This window comes from Cebus imitator, unplaced genomic scaffold, assembly GCF_001604975.1.
Source record: "Cebus imitator isolate Cc_AM_T3 unplaced genomic scaffold, Cebus_imitator-1.0 Scaffold120, whole genome shotgun sequence".
In the NCBI taxonomy this organism is placed as follows: domain Eukaryota; kingdom Metazoa; phylum Chordata; class Mammalia; order Primates; family Cebidae; genus Cebus; species Cebus imitator.
This window is the reverse complement of record NW_016107435.1, coordinates 3,697,769-3,710,626: the sequence shown is the minus strand read 5'-3', so window position 1 is coordinate 3,710,626 and position 12,858 is coordinate 3,697,769. Positions and strand designations below refer to the sequence as shown.

The 12,858-nt window shown below is 39.6% G+C and overlaps 1 protein-coding gene across 1 annotated transcript in view; it reads right to left on the bottom strand.

Moving 5' to 3' along the window:
* Positions 1-327: 327 nt before the first annotated feature.
* Positions 328-12,858, bottom strand: part of LPL (lipoprotein lipase) — a 28,497-nt gene continuing 15,966 nt past the window's right edge. The window contains exons 6-10 of the mRNA XM_017539699.2: positions 11,660-11,902; positions 8,521-8,641; positions 6,469-6,651; positions 5,074-5,178; positions 328-2,288 (exon numbers count right to left, since the gene is read on the bottom strand). Of these exons, the coding sequence (XP_017395188.1) occupies position 2,288; positions 5,074-5,178; positions 6,469-6,651; positions 8,521-8,641; positions 11,660-11,902 (653 nt within the window). The 3' untranslated portion in view covers positions 328-2,287. The remainder of the gene's footprint in view (positions 2,289-5,073; positions 5,179-6,468; positions 6,652-8,520; positions 8,642-11,659; positions 11,903-12,858) is intronic.

The following is a 12,858-nucleotide window of genomic DNA, read 5'->3' as shown; positions in this document are numbered from 1 at the left end:
AGATGATATATACTATAAAATGGCCAAAGATACTTTATATTAGTCTAACATTTTGCTTGTGAAAAAGCATATTGTAGGCAAGAATAGTCCTATGTATATTATGCAGGCAAAATTCTCTATCATTTTTTTCTATAGTCAGTTTAAAGGATATCTAAAGTTTTGTATAGCTTTATACAAATATAAATGTTAAAAATATGTATAATGTGCACTATAATTCTCAGAAGCTCTTTGGTTTACTAAGTACAGTGATTACTTAGTCAAAATATGCTCAGTGAATCTGACCTAAGAATAAATTTACTTTAAAAATGATACGAAATGATGACTTAGTATTGTAATAAAATGTTGTCAATTTTATTAAAAGCTGATTCCATTTCTTCACACAGTTAAGTTTCTTTCTTGTTTTGTTAAAGCCCATTTCATTGTATTATTTTATAAGTTGGCTCTGTGAGACCATCACTGATAAAGACACGTACAAAGTTAGCACCACACATTTATAAATGCAGATAGCCACAATGACCTTTCCAATATGTACAAGCTCCGTTTACACATCCACACATGTAATTACAGCTAATAAATAAAATGTAAAGCCAAAGCATCCTTGATATATATAGCGAAGTTTTTCAGAGCCAGAGTTCCCAGGGCTATGTGCTGATTAGTGAATCTTTTAAGTAAATGCACCCTGGGTCACAACCCAAATCCAGAAATTTAATGAATTAGTAATAAAGGGGATGCCAACAACAAATCATACATCATTTTATTTTAAGAGAGAATTCATTCCAAGCCTGATGATATCAATCACAACATTGGTCCTATATTTTATAGGCACGATCATCTCTCTCAGAGAAAGGGTCAAAGTTCTGGCACATCAGGAACAATTTCTACTCCAACATATTTCAATATACATCCTTTGATCTACTGTTTTCCCTTCTGAATTATGCTGAAGAATGAGCACACATGCAGAGCTTTCTAAGTCTGTGTTCAGATATCACACACTTTCACAGTCGGGTTCCCAGCTATAGCCTCTGAGATATTTGACTTGTTTATCATTTCATATTTATACATAGAAGAGCATTCTGAAAATATGAGATCTAGTTTATAAATAATTGTTCACTCACTCTTGATTAGTTGTTAAAAACAACAAATAGCAACCCTTATGGTGCTCCATGTGGCTCCTTGCACACAATGATTTACAAGCACTGCTTAGGAATCCACCCCAGGAACTTCTCCACCTTTTACTTGGTAAAAACTACCCTTGTCTAAAATCTGTAGAAGCTCACACACTGCAAATTTGAACTCAAACACATCTTTTCATGTCAAAGCTGGGTACAAAAGAGACACACTGGAAGTACAGCACAAGCATGACTGAGGTAAGCCTAAAACTGAATAGTCACTATCAGATATTGAATGATTTCAAGTTGATGAAAATCATTTGGAGAATCTGATAATAAAATTATGGTATCTTTTTTTTTCTGCACCATTCAGATTATGTGTCAGCCAAGGACTACAGGCTTGTTTCCAACACCTCCCCAGAGAACATTATGAAAATTTTCTTTGTCTTGAGACAGAGAAAAAAAAAGGAGGAGAGAGGGATTAAGCAATAAATGATAAAACCTATTAAGAATTAATTGATGTAGATTTTATATCTCCCTGAATTTGTAACTTTGTCATGTTGCAAGCCAACAGTAGGAACTGCTTAAAGGCTGTGGGTTTGTCAGCCCCTTTCTCTATCCCTCAAGTCACTTGTTCCTGGTTGACTTCTGGAACACATCCCAATAGCAAGAGGGAATCATTCCAAAAAATCATGCATGCTGCTAGGTAGATGAGTCTAATTCATGCTGTGGAAAAGCATTTTCTGCATTCTTGGAGATTTGGAGTAAACTTTGAGAAGGCCTTAGTCTGAAAGATCCAGAATCTAATTAAAATAGGAGGTTCTAACCAATTATAGGCTATGGCCCAATATGCCACATGAAAGAGACTTATTTTACTATGCACCCAAACAATTACTTCTTTCTCAAAGGACAAAACAGTGCTTTTCATGATCTGCTGTCTTTTAACATCAGAGAATGTGCTATTTGGCCACTATACCCCACAAATTGAATTAGCCACTTTTTAGTGTGCTTGAGACTGTCTCCTAAAATAACTAACAAAGATAGAGCTGGGATTAATATTCAGCAAAATCCACTTTTGAAACACCCAAACACTGGGTATATTTTGTAAAAGTTACTTCCTTCACTTCATTCTTCACGGAATTCATGTGCTGTTCTTCCTCCTGTAGATCCGCCCAGTTTCTAAGAAAAAGCAGAGGAAAAGGGCAATTTATTATCTGCTGAGTGTTTTACAATCCCTGCCCCTCCCCCACCGGTTTTAGGGTGAAAAAAGCCTTCTGCTGGAATTTCAGACGAAGGTTGGGAGAACAAACCCAGGGGGGATATGTATAATGGATCAGATAATGGCAGGTTGGTAGGAGTAGAAGACATTGGAACGACTATTTAGCCACGACCCAATAAGTTCCATCATTTTTGGAGGACTGGGCCAAATCACTTCTAAATTTAGAGGATTTCTCATTCTAAAATACTCTAAAAGCCTGTTCCATTTCTTTTCTTGTGATATGAGGTTTCTGAGGAGTTAACAGAAGGTGTGTGAAAGAGAATCTTTGATTTGATTGATTGATTTTAATAACAGAAGAAAGAAACTATAGAAGATTATTAGTCTAATTTGTAATTACCTCCTAGTTAAAGTTCAGGTGCATTTTAAAAAAATGCATCTGGCTGGGTGCTGTGGCTCTTGCCTGTAATCCCAGCACTTTGGAAGCTGAGGCAGGCAGATCACCTGAGGGCAGGAGTTCAATGACCAGCCAGACCAATATGGTGAAGCTCTGTCCCTACTAAAAACACAAAAAATAGCCAGGCGTGATGGCAGGCGCCTATAATCCCCACTACTTGGGAGGCTGAGGCACAAGAATTTCTTGAACCTGGGAGGCAGAGTTGCAGTGTACTGAAATCATGCCACTGCATTCTAGCCTGGGTAGCAGAGCAAGACTATCTCAAAAATAAATAAATATAAATAAAATGCATCTGAACATTCTCTGCCTAAATAACTGTTCTTTCAGTAATCCTACAATCAAACAAGGAATGCATCATTAGGCTTTCTCAGATAAAGTCTTGTGACTTACATAAATAATATGATTGGACGTGCTTTACAAGCAGCTAGAGTTACTTCCTAATTTAATGCGGTTTTATTTTTACATTCACATATAGATTTAAAGTTGTAGATGCTCTGGGAGAATATGCATGCTATTTATGTGTAACACAAATGCACGTATAAAACTTCATCTAGGGCCGAGCACAGTGGCTCATGCCTATAATCCCAGCACTTTGGGAGTCCAAGGCGGGTGGATCACCTGAGGTCAGGAGTTCAGGAACAGCCTGAACAACGTGGTGAAACTTCATCTCTACTAAAAATATAAAATTAGCTAAGTGTGGTGGCAGACACCTGTAATCGCAGCTACTTGGGAGGCTAAGGCAGGAGAAGCGCTTGAACTCGAGAGGCGGAGGTTACAGTGAGCTGAGATCACGCCACTACACTCCAGCCTGGGCAACAAGAGTGAAACTCCTTCTCAAGAAAAAACAACAACAACAACAACAAAAATTCATCTAAAAGTCTCTTTCTAAGAATTGAAGAAAGTATGATATTGCCTCAGATTTGCGATGAAGAAAAGCAAAGTAATAACCTCTTAGAAAAGTCTCTAGTTAGATGAGAATTGCATTATTTTCCCTCGCTCAATACTACTAACTATTCTCCATTTTGAGTTTATCTTGAATGCTCTTACATTAATACTTTTGATCCAGATGGTCTCATCTAGTCATTCAGAGTTTATACACCTTAATTCCATTTTTGTAAAAGATGAAAAACATATAAACATTATGTATATATAATGTCAGAAAGGATAGAAATCAAAATGTTAATTGGGGTTGTCTGTGAGTGATACGGTCACAGTGATTTTATTTTCTTTTTGCTCATTTTTCGTAATCTATAGTAAATATGTATAAAGTCTATTATAAAGTAGAAATTGAAGATATTAAAGATGTTCTATATGGGGTCTTTAATATGCTTTTTATAATTAGGTAATTCTTATTTTATATTTTTGTCTCTAAATGCAAACTAGGAAAAGAGAACAAACCAAAAGCAATTGCTTTTCCTATTTCCAGATGACGCTGTGTCCAGCCTTTCCCATCATTTCTTGTGCCACTGGCTTGTATGACATGATCTAATATTTCTCCCCTTTATTCCTGTAACATATTAGCAGTTGCTATCTGGCAGGGGATGTGTGGAGGGATGAAAATGGCATATTCCAGGAATTCAGAACAGGAGTGGTGAAGGTCACATGCTTAGTCTCCGCTTAGTACTGACGCTCTGGAAAGATTCAGTTAACAGCTGCCACATGGATTACCCTTAAAGGTCAGGTAGGAAAGAGGCAGAGAGTTGTTTGCACAGAGAAAAAAGAACAGTTTCCTATAACTCTCATTCCATTCACTTGGCAGCTTCAAGGGTTTTGAGATGGGTGCTTGGGCCAGCCCTGTTGGCTGTCTGTCCTGAAGTGTGCTGGCACTTGGAGAATCAAGAACTGTGTGGCTGCAGGTGATGCCGTGAGACCTTTTACTTCCCTGAATACATCCTATGAAAAGCTGCACCCACAGCCAGAACTGTAACTAATAAACATGTGTTGCATGCTCTGCAGATGGCATCTGCAAAGACAGCAGAGACATAATAGAGAAAAAAGTAGAAGTGAAGATTCATGGGTAGGTCAGGGAGTAAAACAAAACCTAACATGTGTGCCTGGGATGAAGGTCAGGGCTGGGAGAAACAACGGGAGGAAGAAAATAGAGGAAGTATTGCAAAAAGCAACAGAGCCATCTGATATGTATGCAGAAGGACTAAGAAAGGCTGATTGAAGGTTTTGATCACATGAGTCAGGGCAACCTGTTGGTGATGGGGTGAAGAGGAATACATGAAGCTGTCTCCCTTGAAGTGCAAGCTCAGGATACCCAGAGAGCTTTAGCCCAGAATGCTCACCAGCCTGACTTCTTATTCAGAGACTTGTCATGGCATTTCACAAATACTGCAGGTGCCTTTCCTTTCTGCAAATGAGACACTTTCTCCCTAGAACAGAAGATCACCCTGTGGAAGAAAATGGATGTGAATATGCTATGTAGAACAATCAAAATCAGTGTTCAAAAATGTACAGTTCTGTCAGTACTGTTTCAGTACTACATGATCGTACTGGGTAATTGTTTTGATATTCCCAATAATTAACTGTCACACTCAGGCCACATCAGAATCAGAGAGTAATTTGAGAGCCTAACCCAGTGTTCAGCAAACAAGCTAGTTAATTTAGATAGACAGGCATGCAGACAGCCTAGAGCAGCCTTATATCACTGGGCTTTTACCAAGAGATGATAAAAGATCAACTCTGCCATATCTTAGCATGTGCATTAAGGAATTAGGGCACCTGCCTTCAGCTAGAATTTGCTAGTGATAAAAAGGTTCTATATGTCATTTCCATCCGCAAGATCTTTTTCTGTGTGTGTGATACAAGCAAATGACTAAAGAGAAATAATTTGTCAATCCTAACTAAAGAGTTTTATTAACAATAACAGCACACTATAGTTTGCAAAATCCCAGCACATTTAGTATAAAAGTTTTAAATCCTGGCCGGTTGCGGTGGCTCACGCCTATAATCCTAGCGCTTTGGGAGGCCAAGGTGGGTGGATCACTAGGTCAAGAGATCGAGACCATCCTGGTGAACATGGTGAAACCCTGTCTCTACTAAAAATGCATAAATTAGCTGGGCATGGTGGCACAGCCTGTAGTCCCAGCTACTTGGGAGGCTGAGGTAGGAGAATTGCTTGAACCCAGGAGGTGGAGGCTGCGGTGAGCCGAGATCGCACCATTGCACTCCAGCCTGGGTAACAAGAGCGAAACTCTGTCTCAAGAAAAAACAAAACAAAACAAACAAAAAACAGTTTTAAATCCTATAGGGTTCTTACTGGGGAGACAGGTTGAGATTATCTTGGAATCTTATCCTTCTTGAAGAAGTTGGTTTGAATCTTTGATGATCCAAGCAACATCTCTGAAGTTTGTTCTTCAACTATTTTGTGCTTGCAAGAAACAGTGCTAAATGAGAAAATGAGAATCCTGACTTCTACTTCCAGCTCTCACTGAATAACTGTGAGTGATTCAGAGCTTATGTTTTCCTTACATGAAAAACAAAAATACTGTCATTTTCCAAAAAATAAAAAATAAAAAATAAATAAAAGAATACTCCTAAAGAAAATTCTAGGTCATATAGTAATATATACAAGGTTTTCTAAAGTTCTCCCTGAACCATGAATGCCCCTGAAATACAACCCCTAGGTAATGACATCAGGTGGGGGTCTGAAGCCAATGGACAAAAATACATCTAATTACTTTTTCTGTGTTTCTCCTGCTTTGACTCTGATCTTCTCAATGGCAAAGCCAGGACTGCTCCACCAGTCTGACCAGCTGAAGTATGAATCGCTGTTCCATTTGAGCTTCAACATGAGTAGTTCTCCAATATCTACCTCTGTGTAAATCAGGAAGGAGTATGTCTTATTTGTGGAAACTTCAGGCCTAAACAGAAGAGCAATAAATTTGGTTAGTTATAGAAATCAGCTCCCTCCTCCACTTTTTTCTTCTCCCAGTATATTAATAGCTTTCTTGTTTAGGGGATATTTTAAAAATGCAAAAAATGCCCAACAAAATAAAATGAAGGTCAATGGCATTTAGTGTATTTTAAATGATATCCACATCCCTTTTGTCTATTCCAGCATTTATCCTAACGGCATGAACCAAAACAATTCTAAAAGAAAATCCTTTAGTCAGTCATTCAGAAATATGTTTCATTTTCATGTATTCCTATTCAATTTGTATTGATACCTGGACATATTTTTATTTACATGCAATAACAGCAAACAAGATTCTCTAGTCTTTATTCTCTTTATATTTCATCTTCCATTTTTTACCATGTTTTCCTGGTTTTCTAGAATTACACTTTTTATTTTTTTAATTTTTTATTTATTTTTTTTGAGACGGAGTTTTCGCTCTTGTTACAAAGGCTTGAGTGCAATGGCGCGATCTCGGCTCACCGCAACCTCCGCCTCCTGGGTTCAGGCAATTCTCCTGCCTCAGCCTCCTGAGTAGCTGGGATTATAGGCACGTGCCACCATGCCCAGCTAATTTTCTGTATTTTTAGTAGAGACGGGGTTTCACCATGTTGACCAGGATGGTCTCGATCTCTTGACCTCGTGATCCACCCGCCTCGGCCTCCCAAAGAGCTGGGATTACAGGCATGAGCCACTGCGCCCGGCGGATTTACACTTTTTAAAGGCTAGATCGATTTTATTGACTTGATAAAGCACAATTAATTTAACCATTGACCTAGTGTTGGATACCGTGTTTCTAATTTATGCTAGTATATGTACCACTGTAATAGATGTTTGAAAAATTTTTTTCTTGATAATTTCTTTAGGATAAATATTAGAAAAAACACTTCCTTCTATGTTATAACATTTTGTAGCTATGGAAAGTGACTAACACACTCCATTCCTCACCTATGGGGTTCTAGCCATAAACGATGCACAGTAGGTTCCCTTGTTCTGCTTCACCATCTTATCTGCACTGGCTATTTTTAAAGATTTTTTCATCTAGTAATTGTAAAAGAATATTAAGTTGCCTTAATTTTATATTTATCTGATTAATAGTAAGGGGTAGGCCTGGCACGGTGGCTTACACCTGTAATCCCAACACTTTGGCAGGCCGAGGCAGGCAGATCACCTGAGATCAGGAGTTTGAGACCAGCCTGGCCAACAAGGTAGAATACTTGTTCTCTACTAACAATACAAAAATTAGCCAGATATGGTGGCGGCCACCTGTAGTTCCAGCTACTGATGAGGCTAAGGCAGAAAAATTGCTTGAACTTGGGAGGTGGAGGTTGCAGTGAGCCAAGCTCGTGCCACTGCACTTCAGCGTGGGCAACAGAGCAAGACTCCATCTCAAAAAAAAAAAAAAGTAAGGGCTAACACTTTGTCATGGACTTTTTATTACTTATATTTTCTATATATATTATATGTGTATATATATATATATAGAGAGAGAGAGAGAGAGAGCAGTTTTGTGTTACTATTGTTCATTTTCTTTAACGTCAAACTTTTTGAGATAATTTAATTGTATTGTTTAACAGCAACTTTATAAAAGAAATAAGCAGATATAAGATAATAAATAAAAAGAAAAAATATAACTAGTAAGTGAAAATAAAATAGCCAATTTAAAGCATTTTTCCTCATTATAAAATAGAGCAAAGACCTCAATGTTGAAATTCCGATTTATTAAACTAGAGACTTGTTTTCCAGGCATCCCTCTCTGCTTCTGCTTGCCGCTCAGACCAAGGGTTATGGCAGGGGAGGGAGCAGTGCCATGATGACCGCCCCCTGTGCTACTCACAGGGTGAATGGGATGTTCTCGCTCTCGGCCACAGTGCCATACAGAGAAATCTCGAAGGCCTGGTTGGTCTGGGTTTCACTCTTAGTCCCAGAAAAATGAATCTTTACTTGGTAATGGAAGACTGCCAAGGAGGAAATTGGAACACATGCTGATCAATCATTATGAAACTATCACAACCCCAAACAATCAGGCAATTCAGAACCACAGAAGGTATCTCACTAGTGCCCAAACCAGAATTGCACACACACGGAACCACTGGTATGTCTTGGAAAGACTTCATTGTGTACAATGTTCATATCTGGAAAATATAGACCTTGAATTCTATTCCTTTTCAGAAAAGTGTGGCTATATGCATAGGAAAAATCCAAATGTTGACCGGGCGCGGTGGCTCACGCCTGTAATCCCAGCACTTTGAGAAGCCAAGGTGGGCAGATCATAAGGAGTTCGAGACCAGCCTGACCAACATGGCGAAACCCCATTTCTACTAAAAATACAACAATTAGCCAGGCATAGTGGCGGCTGCCTATAATCCCGAGGCTGAGGCAGGAGAATCACTTGAACCCAGGAGGTGGAGTTTGCAGTGAGCCAGGATCACTCCACTGCACTCCAACCTGGGCAGCAGAGTGAGACCCTGTATCATAAAAACAAAAAACAAACAACAAAAAAACCCAAAAAGCAAAAAACCCAAATGTGTCTGAATTGCCAAGCAGCACTGGGAAGTAGCAATCCTTGATGGGGTGCTTGCTAGATCAAATCAGAAGGCCAAAACACCCATAATGCTTTTTCCATGAACTACACCATCCATGCCTATCTTGTCCCTTAGCAATGTGACCAAGCATATTCAGCATTTGCTTCTGTGTCACTATGTCACTGTGTTTGTTTCATGAGTATTTCCTTCCACCCTGACTGTAAGCAGGCTTCCAGTCAGAGGATGATGCACACCCTTTTAATTCCCCCACCATCTTGTGCAGAATAGGGATCTAGCAGGTGCAGCATAGAACTTATTTCATTGATTTTTTTTCATTCCGTGATGGGCACACCAAAATCTAACAAATCACCAGTAAAGAACTTACTCATGTAACCAAATACCACCTGTTCCCCAATAACCTATGGAAATAAATTAAAAAAAAAAAAACTTATTTCATTGAGCCATCTGTGAGGCCACAAGGACTGCCTTGTAAAGCCAGCTCCTAAAGTATTCTATACTAGGGACAGCCTCTGGAAGTGGGTACTTGAACTTCTATATCTCCTCCCTGCTCCTCCTCTGGTCTCTACCAAAAACCCTGGGCAAATGGGCCTGGGGAAAGATTAAAAGAATGGCAGCAGGGCTAAAATACAACCACAATGAAGGGGGGAAAAGAGTTCTTGGAGGCAAGGCATGGTGGCTCATGCCTGTAATCCCAGCACTTTGGGAGGCAGTGGCAGGTGAATTACCTAAGGTCAGGAGTTTGAGACTAGCCTGGCCAACATGGTAAAACCTCGTTTCTACTAAAAATACAAAAAAAATATTAGCTGGGCATGGTGGCGGGTGCCTATAATCCCAGCTACTTAGGAGGCTAAGGCAAGAGAATTGCTTGAACCTGGGAGGCAAAGGTTGCAGTGAGCCAAGATCAGGCCACTGCACTCTAGCCTGGGCAACAGAGTAAGACTGAAGAAAGAAAAAGAGTTCTTGGAATGTTTTTTCCTTCTATATCCCACTATCCTAGGTCAGATTTTTTTCTTATTTGTGTTACTATTAAATGTACTTTCTCTTAAACTGTGACACAGATCTCTTAAGGCTGATGGTTTAGAATATAGCAAACTATATTTTTATGCTGCTTTAGACTCTTGTCCAGGTGAAAAAAAATTTCGATAAAAGTTGTTGTGAACTTCTGATAACAATTTCTATTTTGTTTAGAGACATCTCTTTTTATAATTAAACAGTAGCCAGATACTAAGCAAAAAACAAACAGAAATACAACAAAACCCCACAGCTACTAAGGCCGTCCTCTCCCATTTTTCCACCATTTCTTTAGGTTTGGCTCTAAGCAAGAGGCCAAACTTGACATTCAAGTGTGAAACAAACTCTTGACAAAATGGCAATATCTTAGAAGGCATGAGATATGCCTTCTAGGAATAGTTACATTGAAGAAGACAGATGAGGCCAAGGAGGGCAGATCACATGAGGTCAGCAGCTCGAGTTGAGCCTGGCCAGCATGGTGAAACCCCTGGTCTACAGAAATACAAAAAATTAGCCAGGCGTGGTGGCATGTGCCTGTAGTCCTAGCTACTCAGGAGGCTGAGGCAGGAGAATCGCTTGAACCTAGGAGGTGGAGGCTGTAGTGAGCCAGGATCATGCCCCTCTACTCCAGCCTGGGAGACAGAGCCAGACTTCATCTCAAAATAAATAAATAAATAAATAAATAAATAAAAAGACACATGGTTCTTGCCTTCATGTAAGTCATGAACTTTCTGTAAACGGCCAGGGAGCAAATATTTCAGGCTCTGTGGGCTATCAACTCTGTTATGGTGGCAGGAAAATAGCCTTTGACAACATGGTCACGAATGTGTGTGGCTGCGTCCTAATAAAAGTTTGCATGGGCACATAGAGGGTAACAACAGACACTGGGGCCTCCCAGAGGGTGAGAGGAGGTAGAGCTTTGGGAAAAATAACTAATGGGTAGTAGGCTTAATATCTGGGTGATGAAATAATCCGGACAACAAACTCTCATGACACGAGTGTACCTATTCAGCAAACCTGCATACGTACCCCTGAACTTAAAGTTAAAAAAACTATTAAAAAAGCAGGAAGTAGGCTGGATTTGCCTCAAGGGTTATAGTTTGTTGACCCCAGGTGGATGGTTCCAAATGAGCTCTGAGCACCGTGCTTGTAGGCTAGCCATGCCAATGGCCACAGTTATAGGGGAGGGAGGCGAGCAAGTCTGCGAATCCCAGGCTGGGCGCTGGGGCCTTGCTGGCAATGGGAATTAGGAGCCGCAGTCAAATGATCAGTGCAACCCCTCATCAACAGAAACACCAGTGAGGGCTCAGGGTTTAGTAATATCAGTCAGTATCTCTGTTCCGGTGGACAGAATCAGTACATGTGATGTGGTGAGCAGGTTAAAAATAGGACTCCTTGCTTTCCTTATCTCCAGCCTACCTTTGTAGGGCATCTGAGAACGGGTCTTCAGGTACATTTTGCTGCTTCTTTTGGCTCTGACTTTGTTGATCTCATAGCCCAGATTGTTGCAGCGGTTCTTTCTACAACTCAGGCAGAGCCCTTTCTCAAAGGCTTCCTTGGAACTGCACCGGTAGGCCTTACTTGGATTTTCTTCATTCAGCAGGGAGTCGATGAAGAGATGAATGGAACGCTCATGGGAGCACTTCACTAGCTGGTCCACATCTGAGTAAAGACACAAAGATTGTATCTCTGCAGAAATCCACAGTGAATGTTTCATTTGGTGTGTCTAAAATAGGTTAGATGTGGCGTTAGGATAAAATGACTCAAGGATATAGTCCTGTGCATTTATAATTGTAGGCCCTATTTCAGCAGATATTCTTGGTGGTAGCTGCCCTCCCCACCTCCAAGACAGTGAAAGTTGCAAGTTCAGAGGGAATTTTTGACTTTTGTGCTTCTTACATTTATGAGTATGTTTATGAAGCCATAATAAGCCTCCAAGGTAGAGGTTGATTTCCTCATTTATCTCATCCTTCTCTTATATTGAAAGTGTCTAACACTTCTAGGTGCTTCTGGAAACACATACATGCCCCTTACCTTACAATAAATTCATCATAAGCCAAAAATACTGTAAGTCAAAATGTACTTAATACCCCCAAACCCATCATAATGTCAAAAAGTTTTAAGTTGAACCATCATATATACATATACATGCTTCTCAACTTACAATGAGGTTATAGCCCAATCATAAAGTTGGAAAAATTATAAGTCAAGGACAATCTGTATTTCTAGAAACCGCATCTTAAGGGCATAATTGTTAAATGAATTTTATTCTATCATTGATATTGTGTATAATTGAGGATTCTGCCCCTACTAACCCTCTTTTACATCAGATGAACCATAGAAATAATCAGTAATGCCCTAAGAATAAATTTCTTACAAGTTTTGAAGACAATTGAAAATAGTAACATTATGCTCTAAGATTTATAACATGTGCACAAAAATAACAAGAATACCATAGGGGGGTCCCAATGTCCATAAGGTATGCAAAGGGCTTAAAAATAAATCATAAACTGGGCATGGTGGCTCACATCTGTAATCTCAGAACTTTGGGAGGCTGAGACAGGAGGATCACTCGAGGCCAGGAGTTTAAGACCAGCCAGGGCAACATAGCAAGACCC